General features: G+C 39.8%; 1 protein-coding gene across 1 annotated transcript; it reads right to left on the reverse strand.

Annotated features, from left to right (window-relative positions):
- Nucleotides 1-2,053: 2,053 nt before the first annotated feature.
- LOC141987957 (protein FAM200C-like) lies at nt 2,054-3,856 on the reverse strand. The gene is given in 3 exon segments (XM_074953787.1): nt 2,054-2,602; nt 2,605-3,058; nt 3,060-3,856. Coding segments are annotated over 3 exon segments (1,800 nt in total).
- Between the last annotated feature and the right edge of the window lie 19,631 nt (nt 3,857-23,487).

Consider the following 23,487-nt stretch of genomic DNA (forward strand, 5'->3'; position numbering starts at 1 on the left):
CATGAAAATCAAGGTGGGCCATTTCCAGCACAAATACAGGTTTTCTCACCCCCCCCCCCTTTCCAAAAAACACACACACACAAACTCACTCTCCTGCTGGTAATAGCTCATCCAAAGTGACCACTCTCCCTACAATGTGCATGATAATCAAGGTGGGCCATTTCCAGCACAAATCCAGGCTTTCTCACCCCCCCCCCCACCCCAACACACACACAAACTCACTCTCCTGCTGGCAATAGCTCATCCAAACTGACCACTCTCCCCACAATGTGCATGACAATCAAGGTGGGCCATTTCCAGCATAAATCCAAGTTTAACCAGAACGTCTGGGGGGAGGGGGGGGGAGGAAAAAACAAGGGGAAATAGGCTACCTTGCATAATGACTTAGCCACTCCCAGTCTCTATTTAAGCCTAAATTAATAGTATCCAATTTGCAAATGAATTCCAATTCAGCAGTTTCTAGCTGGAGTCTGGATTTGAAGTTTTTTTGTTGTAAGATAGCGACCTTCATGTCTGTGATTGCATGCCTAGAGAGATTGAAGTGTTCTCCGACTGGTTTATGAATGTTATAATTCTTGACATCTGATTTGTGTCCATTTATTCTTTTACGTAGAGACTGTCCAGTTTGACCAATGTACATGGCAGAGGGGCATTGCTGGCACATGATGGCACATATCACATTGGTGGATGTGCAGGTGAACGAGCCTCTGATAGTGTGGCTGATGTTTTTAGGCCCTGTGATGGTGTCCCCTGAATAGATATGTGGGCACAGTTGGCAACGGGCTTTGTTGCAAGGATAGGTTCCTGGGTTAGTGGTTCTGTTGTGTGGTATGTGGTTGTCGGTGAGTATTTGCTTCAGGTTGGGGGGCTGTCTGTAGGCAAGGACTGGCCTGTCTCCCAAGATTTGTGAGAGTGTTGGGTCATCCTTTAGGATAGGTTGTAGATCCTTAATAATGCGTTGGAGGGGTTTTAGTTGGGGGCTGAAGGTGACAGCTAGTGGCATTCTGTTATTTTCTTTGTTAGGCCTGTCCTGTAGTAGGTGACTTCTGGGAACTCTTCTGGCTCTATCAATCTGTTTCTTCACTTCCGCAGGTGGGTATTGTAGTTGTAAGAATGCTTAATAGAGATCTTGTAGGTGTTTGTCTCTGTCTGAGGGGTTGGAGCAAATGCAAACACTTATGTGCTGGAATTAATAGGGGATTTTTTTTAAAAAATTATGAAGTGTTTGATCCCTGAGGGCAGCAGGCTTTTCACATTTATAAGTGCTGATTACCAGGTTTACTCATGCATCATATGAAATTTGAGTTATGTCCTTCCAGTTATTTAAAATCACCTTGAGATGAACTGCAACTAAAGTTTTAAGTTTTTTTTTCCTCATTCAAATTCACAGGCTAGCAAATAACTGCTCCCCAAGAGAAGAATGAGAGGGAAATGGGACATTTCAAATAAAAGAAATAAAAGTGCTAATTTCTGAACCAAAATGGTTTAACCATGACACATGAAGAAAAATGTAGAGTGTGATACGTACACTTGGCAAGAACACATCATCAATATCTGATGAGCTTAAACCTGTTATTTCTTAGCTGGATTCCACATCGGTTATTCATAAGAAAAAAACAGAATTTGAGTTCAGTGGGTTTTGAATCAGGCTACGAGTGAAGACAGCAGTTAAGAATAAGTTTACAATAATAGAAAATATACCCACCCAGAGTCTATCATCTATGTTGCCAACGAAGCCAATCTTCTAGGCTTTCCCAAGATACTTTTTATTTCTGGTATTTTTTTCAGGAATTTATTAGTTCATAGTCTGGCAGAGTTTAAGGCCAGATGGAACCATTGGATCGTCTATTGCATTGGTTCCCAAACTTCTTAGCATCACGCTCCCGTTTTAATTTTTGAGAAACCCTCATGCCCACCTCTCCTTTACCATCATCCAACCCCCCTTTTAACAAATTAAATTTGTCATTTAAAATTTAAAAATAAACACAAAAACTTGATATAATTTTTTTATTTAAAATTAAAAATAAGCACAAATTTTTCTTGGCACAAAAATTTAATAAAAATGTAATTTAAAATAAGAAATAGCATAAACAAAATGAATATAATGTGAAGGATGCTGCTGCATTTTCTTCACGAGTTGGGAAATCCTAGGTTTGAGAGATGAAAGTGTGCAATGCAAATTGTTTTCAACATCCAGTCGATTCCTTTGTTTCATTTTTATTATGACTAAACTTGAAAAGCTTTTTTCACAGAGGTATGCTGATGAAAATGGAAGAATAATACGTAGCACATCTTCTCCAACTTTCAGGTAAATTGGGAAATATTTTATCCAAAATTCCTCCAGGTTTAAGTTTTCAAAAATATCTTTCACACTTGAATCATATTTCATTTTGAGTGCTTGTTCTTGCAATACTTCTTGCAATGAATTGACATCAACGTTGAATGGATTACATGCTAATTTATGAACGGGGTTGCCGGAAAAGTTGTCTGGAAAACAGTGGATGAATTGGTCAGCAAGGCAGTCCAGATGAAACACAATTTTGTTCTTCACATCCTCTTTACAAAGTTCTTGGAAACCTTCATTTTCAGCAAGTGATGAAAATGTTGGAAAAGATAAAAAGTTAGGCGTCTGGCTTGTGTTTGACATTTCCAAAGCTTGATTTTTTCTGTAAATGCTTTGATGGCATCGTGGTGTGCTATAATGTTTGCAGCGTTGTTTCCTTGCAGCTTCAAATTGAGATTGTTCAAAGATTCAAAAATGTCCACGAGGTACGCCAGTGAAAGTTGAAACGTTTGTTCTGTAAATGCACAATATAATTCTTCTTTTTTCTGCTGCTTGAGGAAAATTTCCACTTTGTCTTTCAGTCCGAATAATCTCGAAATCATGTTCCCTTTGGAAAGCCATTGTACCTCCATGTGAAACAGAAGAATTTTATGATCCACTCCCAAATCCATGCAAAAAACTGCAAAAAGTCTTGTATTTAAAGTGCTGTTCTTCACAAAATTGACAACTTTGATGGCCAAATTCAACAAGTCATATAGGTCATCAGGAAGGGTTTAAGGCTGGATTTTTTTCTTTCACCAGTGTCACAAATCCAGAGCGAGAGCCAAGCATCACTGGAGCACCGTCTGTGCATACACCAACCAGTTTTTCCCATGAAAGTCCATTTTCTTCAAAAGAGTCGGAAACCATTTTCATAACATCAGAAGCCTTTGATGTGGTCATCAATTCCTTCAAAAAAAGCAGTTGTTCTTTCACAGTTCCATCATTAATTAACCAAACATAGATGAACAACTGACAGCATTGTGCTACATCAGTGGTATCGTCGCACTGAATTGTGAAAAAAGGAGAAGCTTTCACTGCCTCCACAACTTGAAGTTTTAGATCTTTCGCCATATCATCGATGCAACTTTTCACGGAATTGTCAGAAAGCAAAATTTCCAATATTTTTTTCTTGCTTTTGGCACCAAGCACAATATCAGCTGCTTTCAACAAGCAACGCTTCACAAGAGTTTCTCCTATTATGTGCGCTTTCTTGGCTTTAGCGATGAGCAATGACAGTTCATAAGACGCTTCTACCGCTTTGGCCGATGCTTGATGAAAAGCTTCTGTAGTGTCCAGATTCATGCGTTTTACATTTTGAAGTTTAGCAGCAAAAAACTCTTTTGGTTTGTCTTTCAAAGCACTGTGGTTCTTTGTCAAGTGTCGCTCAAGACGACTAGGTCTCAAGGCATCATTGCTGAGAACTACGTGGCATACTACGCATTGAGGATGATCAATCCTGTTTTTTTCCATGACGGTGAAACCATACTTAATGTAGTCTTCATCATACTTCCTTTTCTTAATCCCAGCCATAATATACTAATAAAAAAATCTATAAAAAATAATTTTCCTGATTTGTGAATAATAAGGGACACAAATTAATTTGAGTTATCGCAAATGTTTATTTACTACTACTATTATGTACAGATGTGTGCTGCCCTATATATACCTCACCACCAATCTGGCAAGTAGCTGGTCTTGTGCGGTGAGTGGTGGAGGTAACCACTCCCATGACAGAACAGTCTCAAACACTCTTGTGAGCGAGCTAGGAAGTTTTAAAAAGTTCCATCGCTTTTTACATCATTCGTTGGCCTCCCCATCGACCGAAATGGCACTCCTATACGTCGAAAGGCAAAAAAAATATATATATATATATTCGCAGTTGGTGGTATGAAATTTGAAAACATTGCAGTTATATACTTTTATTTATTGTTGTATTTTTATTATTATTGTACTTTGTTATACCTTTATTCTTGTCTACTTATATTCATAATAAAAAATGAGAAGATTGTTAATACTTTATTGTAGTTAAATAATATAGGCCTGTAATTGGACAATTTTATGAATAGTTGTTGTTATGTATACAGAATATGTATAATTGTCTGTTGGTCTATTAAATAAATAAATACATAAAATTTTCACTGATAAAAATGTTTTTGTTATGAAAATTTCACAGCCTCATGCCCCCTAGGAATTTCTTCACCCCCCAGCTCCCCCATTTGAGAACTGATCTATTGTGACCTCCTGTTTATCACAGGCCATTAAATTTCACCCAGCTACCCCAGTATTAGTTCAATAACTAATTTGACTAAAGCATATCCTCCAGTAAGGCAGCCAATCTTGATTTGAGACATTGAGATGGAGAATCCCCTGCTTCCCTCGATTGTTTGTTCCAGTGCTTAACACCCTCGCTGTTAAAAATGTGTTCCTAATCAATTCAACCGACTGAGGTTTTCCATTGTGGAAAAATGGTTGAGTTTTTAAGAACAGATTTATTTTCTGAGCTTCTTGCACCAGTACAATTTGAATGCATGGTGTTAGTTGTATGGGTTTATTGACTTGCCTGCATTTCTACATTTCTTTTTAAGTCAGAAAGTCACTGGCTCTTACCTGTAAGATCTTCCATGCTCTGGATACTTGCATTCCTACTGTTCTAGTAACTTCGGGCCAAATTTTCAACCTGGCCTTCACCCGTCCATCATTATTTGCATCCACGGTTATTTGAACATTCAGTTTAGGTCACCTGGACTTCTTCATAACTCATCTGAAGGTGCATATAACTGTTGATGTAAAAATGGAGCCCAACTTCTAAAAACATTTTTGTTAATTTCATAACATCCTTTACCCAACGCTGGCTCTAAAATTTTGTGGAGGGTTAAATTTATTTACATCCATGATAACATCATCTGTAGTTTTCAAGACTGCGTTTAAGTTCTGGATACCCTTTCTTTTCCTCATTATAAAAGAGCACAGAGATCAAGAAACAGAGCCAAATCCATTACTAAAACAAGCAGGTGAAAATCCTTTGACTTTGGCTGAGGTTTTCAAAGAAGCCTAAGAGCGTCAGGTACAGAACTGCCATTGACATTTAATATTTAAAGTTATATTTTTGCTTATTTACAAATCATTTTTTAATTTTTTTATTCTCAAAAGTTATTGAGCGTGTCCTATGGGGGCGGAGTGCCCTCCCCACTCATTGACTTCTTGTATTCTGAAATCCCACTGACTTCTCAAGCCTTGTTCTGAATTCCTTGCTCCCTCAAAATTGCCCTTGATTTCAAAGGGAGTTTTGTGAGTACAAGAAACGCAAAATTGGGCCCTTAATAAACTGAAGTTGACACTTTTATGATGTGTGTTCAGAGGCAGGAGGAGAGGGAAGGTCTCAACATGACTCGTGTACAATAAAAATAAGGCAGCATCATGTTCAAGAAACTGAATTTCCCTTTGAAAGCCTTATGGACGCCTACATTTCTGGTAGTACTCAAACTTAAAAACAAAGGTGTACAAAGAAATAATAAAGACAAGCACTATTTAAACATTAAAATGTATGTAAAGGCATCCTGTCTATCCCAAAATACTGATGGACAACAGACCTCACCCGTCTGAATGATTGCCCCCAAACTCCCACCACCACCAACCTCTTACGCAGCTGAGAGTCTGATAAATGTAATTAGATTAGAAAACCTTTCTTTCAGAATATAGACACAGTTTTATTTTTTTTAAGAGCAGGTTGTCTGTAAACTATATAAGAACAAGTACAATTTATATCTTGTTTGACAAAGATTAGATAGGTATAATTGCTTGTGTTATTTCATTCCCCTCTGTGGGAGGAAAGAATGGAGTGGATATTACCCTGAACACCTTTCTTTCAGACTCAATATCCTGTCATCGTTGACACCAGTTTATATTCTCTGGGTTAACTACTACTTTTTCTAGAGCATTCTGGAATTTGCTTTACTACTTCTCTGTGTCTCAGTTACATTATCCTCCAAACTCTTCGTTTTCTTCCACTTAATCAAGGCTTGGACCCAGACTCATTCAGATCTGACCTCTCTTTTGCCAATCTTTTTATTTCACTTGTAGAGGTATTCATAATATTTTCAAAAGATTTAATGTCTTCAAGTACAGATCTAGCATTAGCTGGGTGACCATGGTTACCGACTCCCTTTCTCACAGACATTGATGAGTGTGTCAGTCATTTGGCCCCTGCAGGAACGCTGATATCACTAAAAAGTTTTGTTACTAGACATCTTTATCTGTGTTGACATATCAAGGACCTGATTCCCTTCTTACATAAGTAGGGCTGAATTTAGGGTCACCCTGCATGCCAACTTCAAGGGGGCACCAAACCACTGCACCACTCAGCTTTCCTTCCCCACCCCACTTTGCTCTGATTAGCTGGCTTTCCCCCTCCCTGCTACTCCCTCCCTTGGCTGCTTTTGGGGGGGCGGGTCAGGATGCTGAAAACATTTTCCATCCTGACATTCAAAACAGCTAGAGCTCCACCTGTACGTAGGGTTTGCAGTGATATAACTCCACTGACTGAAATGGAATTATTTCTGATTTTCACTGATATAAGGGAGAGGAGAATCCGGCCTCAAATTTTTTATTACACATGCTTTCTTCATGTTTCTTTTGGAGGCTGTTAGTGGTGGGGATTAGAACACGCACAAAGTCTTGCCACCTTCCCGTAAGAGGACAGTATTTTACCTAATTTAAAGGATCCAATCTTGCGTCACTTGTGAACACACAACTCCCCATTGGTGTCAAAGGACTTGGTCTATTTTCTGATGTCGCTATTTGTTTTGCAGACATTATGTGTGATACTTTATATTTTTCTTTTGCTAATCTTTAGAAGTATGTACCTTAGGCAAAGCAGTAACACTTTTTTAAAGTATGTCCTGAAAGTGATTAATATTAGAGAGAGGCTCTAACCAAAATCCCAGATCAGAGCACCCTTTGTGTTTTGATCAGGATCTGAACTTTGCATCTGGCAACTACTGTATGTCTGTAATGGGCAGAGCGAACGTCACACACTCAAACAGTCTCAAACTTTGGCTAAATTCAAATCTGCATTTGGATCAGAATCCAGACTCTGCCAGTTGGACCCATCTCTACTTAGTATGCTTATAGTATGCAAAAGAAAATTAATCCTCTTAGACTGGAGAAGAAAAGCCACATTCTTAACTTAAGAGGAAACTTAGTTTTCCTCTCTCTTGTGTAGATAAGCTTGACTTTCTTCTCTCTGGAGGCTTGCTTCTTGTTTCTTGTGACCACTGTGCAAGTTCTAATCTTCAGATGATCTGAAGTTAATTAGGCGTTGGTGTAGAGGGAAACTTGCAGGATACTGTGCCTTTTTTCCATATCTAATGCAGATGTCACTTTCTTTTTCCTCCCTGCTGTCCTTCCATACTTTGCTTTATTTAAAAGAAAGCAGCAAGGTTCTTGATTTTTTTAATTTTCAGACAGCTTCTTTTATTGTGCACCGTGGAATTTTTATATTCTTTGTCAGATTTATATGAAAGCATGACACAAAGTTCTGAGTCAATTTTAAGAACTGCATTCATTTAATCTTGCCATTTTCACATGTCAAAACTATGATAGGTTCAATAAAATGCCAGAGATCTTTGGAGTTTTGAAAACTTTTTGCCTCAGAAAAGTGGCAAAACAGATCATTCGCATGTTTCCAACTCAGAATGTTCTAGTGCTACTTTGCCACCTTTTCATGTTAGTAAGAGGAGATAAATGACAGGCACGTTGCGTTCCATAAACATATGGTCTTTTAAGCACACGGTCATGCTGCCTTCCCATGCATTGCTGATGCATTGTCTTATATAAATGCTGAACATTTGGCCAGGCTAAGGTTCACTGCTTTTAAAGATTTGCCCAACCCAGTGCTAATATTGGCAGTATCCTTATGATGAGTTACAGAAGACATATCAAAAATGGCTGTTTTAATTAGCCCAGAATGAAATGCTTGATAAGAAAATAGCACAGTGAAGAATTACTTGTCTTCAGCATCATGCACCCATCTGTCACTTGAGAAATACATGCCCCACATTTTTATAGCGTATGTCATGGGAGGAGGGGGTCATTGCTGGTACCATGGTAGCAGCAGCATTAGCTATAATGATTTGAGCAGCTTTTGTGCAGCTGAAAGTGTACACCTTCAGTTTGTTGTTAAATTGAGCTCAAGAACAATTGGTTGAAAGAGAAAGAATCTGTCACTGGTGAATTTTACGATCTTGTAGTTCACGCAGTGAAGAAGTCTTAGTACTACAACATTTTGGAGCATGATTTTGTGTGTGTGATTTTTTTTCTGAGTGCTTTCCAGTGTGATCCCCAATACCGCACACCTTTTGTCATGATCTAAATGGTTGCTTTTTGTGCGGTTGTCAAATCTGACTTTAAAAAAAATCCCATGGAAAGAAATCTCCTATATATGTCGTATAATAGGATACATACATAATTTTATAATACTGTACTATAAACCGCAAGAAGAACTGATTAGGATTATATTGATTCTGCAGTTTTTGACCAGAGCTGGGAGAAACATGGATTTCTGTTTGTTAGTAATTCCAAAAAATCAGGGGTTGGGAGGAGGAGAAGTGTAATTGCAGGTTGAACAGAAAACAAGATTTTTTGAGACTTTGCAATGAATTGAAGTCAAAAACTTGTCTGAGTCAGGTGAAAACGAAACACTGGAATTTTAATGTATATAAAGTTAGCCAGAGTTTGGGATGAGAACTTATTTAATATTTATGAACAGAACTACATAAATAAGAAGTATAGGAATATGAAAAATATAACCCTTATGCTTCAGCACATGGTGATGATCACCAACTAGGAGGAGGAAAAAATGTCTCTTTATAAAATAATATTGCACAAATAGGTGCACTATGGTACATAGGTTTTAAACCTTCCTCTGAGACATGCAACATTAACCAGACACAGGATATAAAACTAGATGGACCTGTTCTAATATGCAGTTCCTGTGTTGTCATTTTTTCCATGCTAGTTTTGATAGTTCACTTCCCTTCCATTATAATATGACAGGAATCAAATTCTGCCCTGGCTCACATTCTGTGCAATGGTGTCTGTGTGGTTTTACTGGGTCAGTGTCAGGACAGAATTTGTCTGCCTTTGTTTAAAATATAATACCCTGATGACAGGGCTCATTTCCACTTCTGAGATATGATTGCCTCTGTGATGCACATTTTATACTGGATCCTATCAGAGCTAAACTAGAAGGTCAAATTAATTCCATGTGTAACTTCATTGTGTCAGAGGAGTTTCAAAGAAAAGGAAAGAAGATTTCACCTGCTGCTCTTGCCTTTATCTCATAGAACTCTCAAGTTAAAGTAGAAGTTTTTGTAGTTTATGTAGTTCTTACTACATAAGTTTTTGGCTGAGTTTTGAGTGAGTAAGGACTTTAAGATTTGGCCCTATTTCTGTTCGACAATACAGTGGAAATAATCGTTTTGAGGGATATGACAGTGCTGAAAAGCCCCTTTCATCACTTCTCTCTTGTTCTGCTGTGTTAATTAGGTACACCATCTGCTAATGAACTTCAGCTTGTCTCATCATAACAGTAAATTGTGAATTTTTGTGCATAGGTGTGTGCATTCTCACCTTGTCTGATACTTCAGTGATATGTGCTATATTACTTTCTGATCCCAGATGTATCTCGCTTAAAACTTTTATGGTGATGCCCACCTCTCCTTGCCTTCAGCCTGATTCTTGACACGCTAACACACAACAAACTGCTTGTTTCATTTTTTACCTAAATCCTGTCACAAATTAGAGAAATGTCAAAGCATTCCTGGTTAATTCAATTAGCCAACATGCAGTTCTTTTCAGAGAGCGAGAAGTGTTAATTTATTGCTGCCAGTGACAACGATTCTGCGGACAGAAGTAGAGGATGACTCTCTTTCTGAACTTCTGTGGAGTGAGAAGCGTCAGACCGCATCAACTTTGCTGAATGCCCCTTTAAATTTGGTAGATAGCAAACTTAGACTTGGATGGAGAGGAAGCTGCCAGTCCTCACATTCACAGAGTGTTCGTACATATAACATGAAGGTGGCTGGCAGTTCATGCCATGCTGAATAGTCTACACACCAGTGCGAAAGGGTACATATCCACAGTGGCACAGAAGCCAAAAGCTGAATAAAGAGGCATATAGGTGTGCTTAGAACTGCAAAAAGAGCCAGAAGAATAAACAAGTGTGTGTAAGAGGGCAAACCTAGGTGTAGAAAATCCTGGAGATTGCAAAAAATCAAAAATGGTTGTGCCCTGGCCATAATACAAGAAAACAGTACAGATGGACTGCAGCTCTGAATAGAATAGCTTACAGTGGATGTAACTGTCCCAAGAGCTATCAAAAATGAAGATGGAAAAGCCAGTGATGGTGATTAGTCAGTCGGCAGAAGTTGCTGTAGTGGTTTAAGTTTTAGATAAAATAAGTAATCTAAATGGCACAACTAATTCAGTTTCAGGCTCCTTATTTTTCATCTAGAACTTCACACTTTTCATCAGACTTCATCTAGAAGTCTGAGACATTTTTAAATTTAAATATAATACTTAGTTTTTAGATAGCACTTTTCAGCAGTAGATCTCAAAGCACTTTATAAAGGAGGCTTACATGTTTTAAAATGCTACTGAGACAGTATAGTATTATGTAATTAAGTATGTCCAGAAGCTTTCTCATCACTTCTGAGGTCTCTGGTAGTGTGCCAATCATTCCCTACCCACTCCTGTCTGTTTGGAGTAGGTGTCTGGCTAGGTGTCCCCACAGTTCTGTACATCTAGGATTCAAATGACTTTACTGGATCCCACAGCTGCTTGAGAGAGGGCCTTTTACCTTTCTCTGGGGCCCAGAGGCCTTACTGTCCAGTAGCAATGAACTGCAAGTGGATTTGTGGTATGTGTGAGTGGGCCTACCTTCCTAGTCCATAAAGAGACAGGAAGGTGGAAAGGAGCTAGCCAGTTGCCATTTCATAAGCTCAGGAAGGGGGAAGTAGCCAGGTAGGGGACACTGAGGTACCCAAGAAACTCACCCTCCGAGTAGACCACCTTTGGTAAGCTGATAGCCCAGGTCCCAATGTAGCAGCAGGAACCTGTGGGGAGGTGACCCAAAACTCAGCTGAAATTTGGTGTAGGTTTACTGTAAACTGATGTAAACATCAGTTAATCTTGCCCACGTTTCAGGTTCATGAAACGCCAAATTAGGCGATTTTCTGTTTCTGTGGTTTGGAAGGCAGAAATAGGCCCATTACATTTTCATGAGACCAACAGCCCATAGTCCAAACTACTGTTGTAACCACTGAGTAATGGAAGCCAGTGTCATCCTTCTGTTCTCTCTCAGAATGTATTAATTCCAGAGAGGGTCTGAAGCTGCAAAATACCTTTCATAAACATTGAAATTGCAAGGGTTTGGCATTAGTATGGACCTCTGGGGACACTTATTATGAACATTGTCGAAGGAGAAGAGCATCTATCATCATTAGCCCTAATTTCCTGAGATCTACAGGATATAATGAAAACCATTCAGTTTATCAAATCAAGTTCACTGGTATGGGACTCCTTCATCAGGATGGACTAAATGACAAAATTAACTGCTTTGTTGATGGGTATAAATATTACCTTGAGTAGCAGATTAGCATCCATTGCAAAGCTAATTTTATTGCTGGTATTCTATAAGAGTGTTCTCTAAGTGCTATGTGCATGATGAAAATCAGACTGGATTTGATACAAAATATACTTAATCAAGCACATTCCTGTCTACTGATTGAATGGTTTACTCCCCGCCCTGAAATAAAACCCAATAGAATTGCCTATAATTTCTGGAATTATTAATGTGCACTATATTATAACAGATACTCTACATTGACTCTCTATGAATAGAAGAGAATTGACAGGAAAATGATTGACGAGAAAAAGCACAATGTTTTGAAATATTGACAATATTAATAAACTAATTAAGAAACATCATTAAGAATCTCTGACCTAGCTAAACATGAGCTGAGATTCAAGAGGAGAATTTGTGGACACCTTGGCGAGGTGGTGAAATACTGTTTTGCTGGCTCAACTCCCAAACAAAGCTGGCTACACAGCTCACCAGCTAAGATGTCAAACTGTTTCATTTCAGAGTTGTATGCCAATTTTAGGCCACCACAAACAGGCATATGGATCAGAATTTAGTTGTATAGAACATTCATATTCAAGGTATCTAAAAGGAGCTGCAACTGCCATGTTGTTGTGGGATATGATTTTGGTTTAGGTCTTGAATCAGTTTGTATATCTGAAAGAAATGTATTTGGGGTACGCGGAGAAAGGACCTATTGGCTGAGCGGTTTTACATCTTGTTTCATATTTGTGTAAAAAGTTGGAAGGACTGTGAGGCACCTAAAATGGGGACAGTTCTCTGATTTATGAGTAATACTAGATTTGCTGCTTCTAGCTGGGACATCCGTGGGAAGTACATGTGCCTGCAATGAAATATTTCAAGAACAAATTTGCTGACTGTCATTCAGATTTCCATACTCCATACGTAACATTTGGGATTATTCATAGTTAAGACATTAACGGGCAAAGTCTACTTCCATTGAAATCTATGGGAAAACTCCCATTGTTAAAAAAATGAGTGTAGGATCTGGCCCTTAGCAAGAGGACAATACCAAAATCGAGATGGTCTGAAGTGAAATGTGTGAAAAATAGTGGCATGTGGAACTGCGATTCTATTTGTTCTGGAAAAGTACTATGAAAATAATAAGGATCAAACTATAGAAATTACTCTAAAACACCACAGAAGTTAGTTTAGAAAGATATCCTTTGTATAGTGTTGTTGTTGTTGTTGTTTTTAACCAGTGTATACAATTCTATGGCAGGTATATAATTTTCTGTTAATTTTTATTGTGAAATTAAAAAAATCCTGTAGAAAATTAATTTTTCTATTAAATTATATAGACATTTTCCATAAAGGATGGCAGAAGACAAAAGAGAAGGATTTATAACCTAGGAGGGAGGAAAAACTTGTGCGGCCCTGGGGTCAGCTGCACTAGCCGCTTCAGCTGCGGAAGTCATAGAGGTCCTGGAAAGTCACAGAATCTGTGACTTCCATGACCTCCGTGACAGACTCGTAATTAGGCTTAGTTATAATACATCACCTCAGAATAGGGAGGAAGTAGTTCCTTTGTTCTCCTAAACCGTAAGGCCTCCAATTCTGTGGGCATGCAAGTGTTCTTGCACTATCTTCTCCCCTCTGCGCCCTCACAGATGCTCTGTAGAGAGGGGAGGAAGGGATTCCTTCTCAACAATAACACATCAGTAAGTGTCTCTTGGCCTAGCACTCAATGCCTATCCTGCCCTGCACCACCACCTAGATTACCAGTCCAGTCATGGTGCACATGAGGAGACGGACAGTACAGGATTATAATTACACAGAAGGAGATCCTGAAATGAGGGTTAATGGGGAGAAAAGAAATGAGCAGGGGGATGGATTTTTGGGGGAAGAAAAGGGGACGATTAAAGCAGAAGTTGGTATGGAAGAAGAATTGGTGCCCCCTCAGTGAAACTCACCATATAGATTTATCACTGAGAGTTACAAATTAAATGCTAGCATTTTCTGTTGGAACACCTATATACTGAGCTAAATGACACCCCATGTTTTCCTCTGGGGAAGGGAGTATACGCCAGTTGTCTTTATAAAGAGATCTAAATTTTTCTCTAGAGTCCTAACCACATCCTTTAAGAACCTATCCCTTTTTCATATTTTGTCTGACAAGTTGTTCTTAATCTAATTGGTTCTCAGTGATGTCCAGTGTGGGGTACACTTCTCCAGACTTAAATTCACCAAATATTGAAGGGCCTTACTCAGTCTCTATACTGGCCCAGCTCACCTTAATATAAAAATGAGGGAAAAAAAACTTAAGTGGAGGTTTCAGAATTTGGTATTCTGTGAAATATATTTGTAATAATATATGGTGGGCCTATGTAGTTAGAACGTTAGGCCCCAATCTTGCAATTAGCTGAGTCTGCAAGGAATCCCATTGACTTCAGTGAGGCTCTAATTGTAGTTAATCCTCATCGTCAGTGGTGTGGTGAGCTCATTTCTTCTTAGAGCAGTAGATAAACATATAGCAAATCATTTATATTGTAGGAAGAAAAAAGGATTACTATACATGCTATAGCTAGCCAAACTGAACTAAAGTCTTCATTAGATACACTGAGCTACGGTTGTATGCACATATATAGCTGCTGGATGGCATAGTATGGAAAGCTGTAAGCTCCTGTGATGTCAGTGTTAGAACCTAGACACAAGATGTGTTGGGAATCCTGATGATAGATAAGAACCTGGACAAATAATTGAACACACAGTATTTGCCTCATATTTTGAAGATTGATTTTCTTGAGTCTCCAGGGCCAGTCCCTGTATTTCCAGAAATATCCTGTAATTCATCCTGTTCAAGGTGACAACTGTGGTCAGGAGTAGATGTAAAGCAGCCAGCTATACAGTGAGCAAGTACTGTATTTCAAAACCAGAATGGCATTACTTCAGCAATGAAACAAGAAGTTTTATTTAATTTTAATACTCAAGTTTCATCTTTATAAATGAAGTACAAGGGTATATTGTGGGCAGAAGAAACAGAAAAGTTAGAGAAGAATTTGAGTTCATGTACAAGGATAGTTTTAATTAAATAAAATTAAGTATGTGATCTCATGAACTTTAAAGTGTGTAACTTGGGGGAATGATAGCATTTTCTATAGAATCATCTTTTAAGGCAAATGTAATTTGGCTAATTTTCCTCCTTGCTACTTATGCAAAGGACAGTACTGATTTTTACATACTGCAACTGCACTTTCCCCCACGTCCATGTGTAAAATCATATAATCTTTTTTAGAGAGCGAAGCACACTTGCTGAGCTTATTTTCTAGTCCCTTTAACTGAATAAATCAATCACTTTAGTACTGTGTGGAGCACTGTTATGGTAAGTGCATAGGAAGCTGTGATCCATTTGGAATATGAAGTTTGATATAAAGTTTGGGTAGAACTAGTTGCTGTTAATGCAGTTTTGAAGTATTGTAAAGATCTTGATGCATTTTGTCTAAAGCCTGGGCATTTGTCATTGTCTTAAAAAGACTTACTAATCAGCACATCTCTCCAGCCTGGTGCTGAATGTTGACTCTGAGCTGTCACGAGAAGTTAGGACATATTATAACATGAGATGTCTTTCTCTTAAAAACCATTTATTTTTGTTTCTGCCTGGATAAAGACCCATTAAAATGGAAACATTATGAATTCCATGATAGAAATGTTGGAAAAGAATTACACTAAGGCCCCTTCATGCTACTCTGATAGAATCAAGGGGATTTATAGTATACTGAAAGGGCCCCTTAAGAATACCAGTGGCCAGAAAGCCACCCCATGGGTGTAGGGCTGGCATGAGGCCTCAGCACACTGGGCAGATAGGGATGGATGTCTGGAGCACCCTGCACTACAGCTCTGCCTTGTCCTGGCAAACCGAACAGAAATCAGAGCAGCCGTGAGGCTACCTAAGTTCCCTGGGAGCATGCTCAGGGTCCTGCAGTGCCCCAAAAGCTGTATAACTTCCCCATCCCCTCCCACATAACCCCAACTTTATCCTGACCTAAGAGCAAGAACTAAGTAATTGAGAATCAGGTTCAGTGTCTCTGTCTGCAATAGTGTTTTATTCAGATTGTTGCTTGAATTTCTAGTAAAAGACATATGAATTGTTCTTATTTCTCTCTCCTTAACATAAACATTTGGACAATCTATGCATTGCTACAGAAAATAATTTAGAGCATCCACAATCATGCTCAAACCATTGTTTAATCCTTGAGTTTACTGTTAGCAATCTAGGAACCTGATGCAACCAGTGAAGTCAATGGAAAGACTGGATCAGACCCCCTTTCTCTTCTTTTCTGCATTTGTGATGACAAAGCCACAGATGACAGATCAAAACTGGCTTATGGATTGTCTAAGTGTTCAGATTTAGCAAACTGTTCAAGTTCTCCCTTTACTGATATCTGTAATGGGTCAATATGGAGCACAAGTTACTGCTATCTTTTTCTCCAATAAAGTATGTCCCCGAGCCATCTCAAATGTGTAGACAATAGAGAATTGTTTAGCTGCATCAGATTTTGCAGATCTTTTATTTACATCAGTGATCCAATTGCAAAATTCAGAGACAATATGTGGATGTGTGACATTCCCTGGAGGACTCTGAGTTTAGAAACCAATGAACAGATTGCAATCATGGATAAATGCTATCAAATTTTGCATCTATGACAGATGCAATTGTGCTCCTATATTGCTTGATATTTAAAAGACGTCTATCCATTCTATTCACTTCTTCAGGTTAAACGTACAGAAAATAAGGAGTAATCTTAGCATCAATAAAGTGTAAAATGTATTTGAAAATATTTTAAGTGTTAAGGGTTAGAATAATTTCATAAGTCTTTCATACTGAGAAGTGTTTCTTACTGTTCAGTTTTTCTGGTCTTTCTGTTTTAGAAAGAAAAGGGGGCCCCCATGATTCTGCATTTTTGCATACCAGCATTTGCATGTGCAGTTACTTCAGACTGAATACACAAATTGCATATATGTGCACTCAAAGTATGAGAGTAGTGTGTGTGGATCTCTTTCTTTTTTTAAAAGTCAGATCTGATTTTGAAGGCCTGATTAAATTGGGTGGGGATTCCTTTAATTGTTTTATAACACCATGTATTAGAGAACAAGAAAATATAAATATTTATAGCATCATGAATGTACATGGAATTTTATAAGCTTTTGGTGTCAGGGACTTTGTAATCTAACAGACAAAACAGAGCAAAGAGCAACATTTCATGTGCAGGTTGATATGGAGAGAACACTAAAAAGGAGATCAGAGTAGGAAGGATTAGTAGAAGAAGCAGATTTTGAATAGGGACATGAATAGAAATTACAGTACTTTTATAAAGTGTTGCCATGAATATTGATAAGGTATAGTGTATTATTGTTGCGATCGCAACAGATACTATTGTCACAGTATGCAATGGACACCAAATAAAAGTGTGAACAAAAATGAGATAGACAAGACAATGAAATACAAAAATACAAAATATTATATATACGTGTATCAGAGGAAAAAAATACTTCCAATAATGACCCCTTTCCCCTACAAATAGCCTTGATCTCAGCATGTCTTCTCTTTTACAAAGTCATCCCAGGTCACCTGCTATCAGGGTCAGAGCAATTAGCCTGGCATCTAATTAGCATATCCTTATTCATGAAAGCAAGGGGTTTGTTTGTTTATTATTTAAATTCTCCATGTTGAATGAAAAGCAGCCAGAAACAGGTTCAGTTCATAACTCAGCATTCCAGGGCGGGTTAGAATCTGATCCTCAAAAGAAGGGGAGTGGAAAGTGAGCTACAAATAGAGATGTTCTCGTCTGCAAGCAGAGGTTTTAGGTGAAAGAAAACCAGGGAAAGCTCAAAGAGATATGGGGAGAATAGCAAATGCTTGTAGAGTGAACCTTCTGACTAGCCTCAAGTTAATAAAGGACCCTCTGAGACAAAGGGCATTTCAGACCCTCCAATCAAAAGATATGAAAAATACAGCAGGGAAGGATTCTGTCTGCCATGGTTAAGATTGAAATGCAATGTCCACTGTAATAGTCCTTTTTCATTTTCCCATAACTTTCTGAAACAAATCCCTTTAGAGCCAAAATGTTCTATGCTTGAACTCAGTTATAAAGTATTTCTGGAAAGTTTCAGTAGCATCTGTTCAATTGTTCTTAGAACTTTACACTAGTTAAAATAAAACAAAACCGCTTCCCTTGTATTTTCTGTTGCTCATGCATAGCACAACAGAGGCTGAACCAATTTCATCACACTTACAGTCGCTTGGTTTGTAGGTCTCATTTAAATCTAAGCAGCAAGCCAGGGAAATTGATATGATGATTTTGCAATTCTGAACATTAAACTCATCACGTAGGATTGTCTAATAGATGTCTTTGCTCCTCTTATACCTTTGAATCCTGGGGGAGCACATGAACAGTAGAGTCTATAAGAGCAGCTTTGAATGCTGGAGGTAACGTGAAGCATTTAGTTAATCTAAACTAAAGAAATTTTGGCAAGCCTTGCAAATGCCTCAAGAGGTCTGGGACATAGTGATGTCTGTGGAGGAGGTAGGGGCTCTGCCTACTGGTAGGGCCCATGGAATGAGAATAGTTCCTGGTACATTAGTTCTACCTCTGCCACTGACTGGCTTTAATAATATTTTGTATTTATGTATGGTAGCACTTTTCAGCATAATTTTCAACGTTCCTCACTATAGGATACTAGGAACTACAGTGTTATCCACATTTCACAGATGAGGAAACAGTGGCTCAGAGATTTGCCTAAGGTCACACAGATCAAGATTGGAACCTTGCTTCCAGGAATTTGCTTAATCCAGCAGACCACAGTCACTACCAATGCGTGTCAATTTCACCCTCTCTGAAATGGTAATATTACTTTATACCCAACAGCCTCCTTGCTAAATACAAAGCTGGTACTCAATTTGCCAGCCTTCAACTGTCCACTTGGAGAAGTATGTGGGGAAAAAACAACAAAAATTCACCTCACAACAAACACGTGAGAATTGCCAACTCCTGTGGGCCTAATTCTGTTCTTATTTATATATGTTCAGCACCCACTGTCTTCATTGTAGTTGCTCTGTTGTAAATAAGGGACACAATTTGTTGTTGCATATGTGAGTGCCCCTTTTGGGCCACTTTTGGGTATATTTCAGAGTAGCAGCCGTGTTAGTCTGTATTCGCAAAAAGCAAAGGAGGACTTATGGCACCTTAGAGACTAACCAATTTATTTGAGCATCTCGAATAAATTTGTTAGTCTCTAAAGTGCCACAGGTACTCCTTTGCTTTTCGGGTATATGTAACTAAGCAGCCAGAAGAAGGCACAGGGTAGCTTTTATGAAGATTAACTAGAAAAGCACGTATGCGAGGTTAAAAAAGTGAGCATGTGAAACCCTGGGCACCACAGACAGACTCATGAAAATCAAATGACAGAATCTAGAAGTTCTGCTGCCTCAATAGAGCACAGAGAGCTGAAGCAAACTCTGGGTTAAGTGCTTTGTTCCTTCAAAAAGGTCAGAATCAGGTTTTAAGCATGGATGTTTACAAAATATTTATTGTAGGTCACATCTTATCATAGCCTTTTCCTTAACTCTTCCTATGCGTGTCATGTCACCAGGCAATTGTAGTCACCCTTCAGTGAAATACTAAGCTATATAAGCAGTATTTATTTCACATAGTGGGTATAAGTACACACTGGCACAACAACTGGAAATTGCTTTCCTATAAAAATGTTGCTTCTTTCAATAATAAAATTTAACTACCACCTTCTAGACATAACAGAAGCAGACCACCGATGGAAGGGAAGGTGAACTACCATTGGAAAGAGAGACTTGAGTGGGAAATGGTTGAGGAGAGCCGAGGGAGGAGTTATAAACAGAAAAAAAACCCTAATAGTTGGTGCTATTATGATCAGCTGCAGTTCTGCACTCTTGATTATTCAGATCACCAGACTCATTAATGTTTACAGCCCTTTTCTCATAGCTCCCAACATGCTTTTTAAAGGATATGTCATATTATATAATTAGGTTTAAAACCAGTATACACTAGGATACTTTTTAAATAAAAAAGCACTTTATTCTTTGAGCAAACTTATTTATTTTTGCTTTGCAAATTGCCTATTTAGAAAATAATCCTCTCAGCCTATGTGTAATCCCTCCCCTTTCCTTTTTATTTATCATGGTAGATTTGCATCTTTGTTTTGCAACTAGGAACCACCTCATAAAATGTAGGGCATTTACAATTTCAAAGTAATTATCAAGGGATATGAATGTGATCATGAAAGTACAATAAAAGTGATCTATTTTTTTCATTCCTAAAGAGAGAGAACTTCCTCTAACATGGAATTTTTCTGTGGTAAGTAACACATCTAACAGTATCAGAGAATCAGGTTCAAAGAATTAACAAATATTTTTGCACCTATGTGCCTTTCTGTTATACAGATGCCTGTGGACTTCTACCCTTCATGCAGACTTTGAATATTGATGATAGAGAATAAATTAAAAACTCATGAAGTACGTCAGGCTTCTTTATTCAAAGAAAACTATGTTACCCTGTGTAAGCTTGAAAGCTTGTCTCTCTCAAGAAGAAAGTCAAGGAAAGTGTGGGCCCCTTACTGAATGAGGGAGGCAACCTAGTGACAGAGGATGTGGAAAAAGCTAATGTACTCAATGCTTTTTTTGCCTCTGTCTTCACGAACAAGGTCAGCTCCCAGACTACTGCACTGGGCAGCACAGCATGGGGAGGAGGTGACCAGCCCTCTGTGGAGAAAGAAGTGGTTCAGGACTATTTAGAAGAGCTGGACGTGCACAAGTCCATGGGGCTGGATGCGTTGCATCCAAGAGTGCTAAAGGAGTTGGCGGATGTGATTGCAGAGCCATTGGCCATTATCTTTGAAAACTCATGGCAATTGGGGAAAGTCCCGGACAACTGGAAAAAGGCTAATGTAGTGCCCATCTTTAAAAAAGTGAAGAAGGAGGATCCTGAGAACTACAGGCCAGTCAGCCTCACCTCAGTCCCTGGAAAAAATCATGGAGCAGGTCCTCAAGGAATCAATTCTGAAGCACTCAGAGGACAGGAAAGTGATCAGGAACAGTCAGCATGGATTCACCAAGGGCAAGTCATGCCTGAGTAATCTAATTGCCTTCTATGACGAGATAACTGGTTCTGTGGATGAAGGGAAAGCAGTGGACATGTTGTTCCTTGACTTTAGCAAAGCTTTTGACACTGTCTCCCACAGTATTCTTGCCAGCAAGTTAAAGAAATATGGGCTGGATGAATGAACTATAAGGTGGATAGAAAGCTGGCTAGATTGTTGGGCTCAACGGGTAGTGATCAATGGCTCCATGTCTAGTTGGCAGCCGGTATCAAGTGGAGTGCCCCTAGGGTCGGTCCTGGGGCCGGTTTTGTTCAATATCTTCATAAATGATCTGGAGGATGGTGTGGATTGCACACTCAGCAAGTTTGCAGATGACACTAAACTGGGAGGAGAGGTAGATACGCTGGAGGGTAGGGATAGGATACAGAGGGCCCTAGACAAATTAGAGGATTGGGCCAAAAGAAATCTGATGAGGTTCAACAAGGACAAGTGCAGAGTCCTGCACTTAGGACGGAAGAACCCAACGCATCGCTACAGACTAGGGACCGAATGGCTCGGTAGCAGTTCTGCAGAAAAGGACCTAGGGGTTACAGTGGACAAGAAGCTGGATATGAGTCAACAGTGTGCCCTTGTTGCCAAGAAGGTCAATGGCATTTTGAGATGTATAAGTAGGGGCATTGCCAGCAGATTGAGGGACGTGATTGTTCCCCTCTATTCAACACTGGTGAGGCCTCATCTGGAGTACTGTGTCCAGTTTTGGGCCCCAAACTACAAGAAGGATGTGGAAAAATTGGAAAGAGTCCAGCGGAGGGCAACAAAAATGATTAGGGGACTGGAACACATGAGTTGTGAGGAGAGGCTGAGGGAACTGGGGATGTTTAGTCTGCGGAAGAGAAGAATGAGGGGGGATTTGATAGCTGCTTTCAACTACCTGAGAGGTGGTTCCAGAGAGGATGGTTCTAGACTATTCTCAGTGGTAGCAGATGACAGAACAAGGAGTAATGGTCTCAAGTTGCAGTCGGGGAGATTTAGGTTGGATATTAGGAAAAACTTTTTCACTAGGAGGGTGGTGAAACACTGGAATGCGTTACCTAGGGAGGTGGTGGAATCTCCTTCCTTAGAAGTTTTTAAGGTCAGGCTTGACAAAGCCCTGGCTGGGATGATTTAATTGGGGATCGGTCCTGCTTTGAGCGGGGGATTGGAGTAGATGACCTCCTGAGGTCCCTTCCAACCCTGATATTCTATGATTCTATGATTCACCAAAAGAAGTTGCTCTAATAAAGATATCACCTCACTCACCTTGTCTTACTAATATCCTGGGACCAATATGGCTACAACAATACACCACTGTGCAGGCATTTTCAGGGAATATCTAAAATGTTTACAGTCACGGAAGACATAGCTGAAAAGGAACCTGCAAATTACTTAGGTTTACTGTTCTTACAACACTGTACTTAGAATATTATGCGTTGGAATGTCACTCAGATAAAGATAGCACAGGGACTGCTGCTTGGCCATTGCTTCTGCTGCTATTACAATTTCTTTAAGAACCAAAAAAGTGCATGGTGTGGTACAATCATAAGAGTACAGTCTGTGCCCCAAAGAGCGTATGTAACATGCTGGTCAATGTGTGGGGCACGGTCACACTGTGTGCCCACTATGCACAGGATATGTTGCGCTAAAGCTGCCCAGCTGTGGCTATGAACTGTAACAGCTCATGCTTTCAGCTCGGGAAGTTCCTGGTTCAGTCTTCACTATGTTGTTCAGGGTGGAGGCTATTACACTTACAGCCTAAAAGATGGTTATGAAGAAGGCCTGATTCCCTGGGAATGCAGGAGGTTGCTTTGAATTATGGCTTATAGCGGTCATCATTATTTGCATATTGGGCCCCTTACTTGCCTGAATTATCCCACTGAAGGTGACGACAAAAAGTGTAAACTTGAGCTGATGGGCTAGGGCAGAGGTGGGCAAACTACCATTTCTGGCCCGCGGGACCGTCCTGCCCGGCCCCAGAGCTCCTGGCCCGGGAGGCTGTCTCCCCTCCCTCACAGCGGTCAGGCGGTCAGAAGGTGGGGAACTGGGGTTGAATGGGGGCAGGAGTCCCGGGGGGGGCAGTCAGGAAGGAGAGGAGGGGTTGAATGGGGCAGCGGGGGGTGGTCAGGGGACAGGGAGCGGGGGGGTGAATAGGGCAGGGGTCTTGGGGGGGGGCAGTCAGGAAGGAGAGGAGGGGTTGAATGGAGTGGTGGGGCGCAGATAGGAACAGGGGGCAGTTAGGGGCAAGGGGTCTGGGGGCGGTCAGGGAGAAGGGGTGGTTGGATGGGATAGGGATCTCGGGGGGGCAGTCACGAAGGAGAGGGAGGAGTTGGATGGGGAGGCGGGGGGCAGTTGGGGGCGGGAGGCAGTTGGGGGTGGTCAGGGGACCGAGAGTGGG

Source organism: Natator depressus, chromosome 5 (assembly GCF_965152275.1).
Source record: "Natator depressus isolate rNatDep1 chromosome 5, rNatDep2.hap1, whole genome shotgun sequence".
Taxonomy (NCBI): Eukaryota; Metazoa; Chordata; order Testudines; family Cheloniidae; genus Natator; species Natator depressus.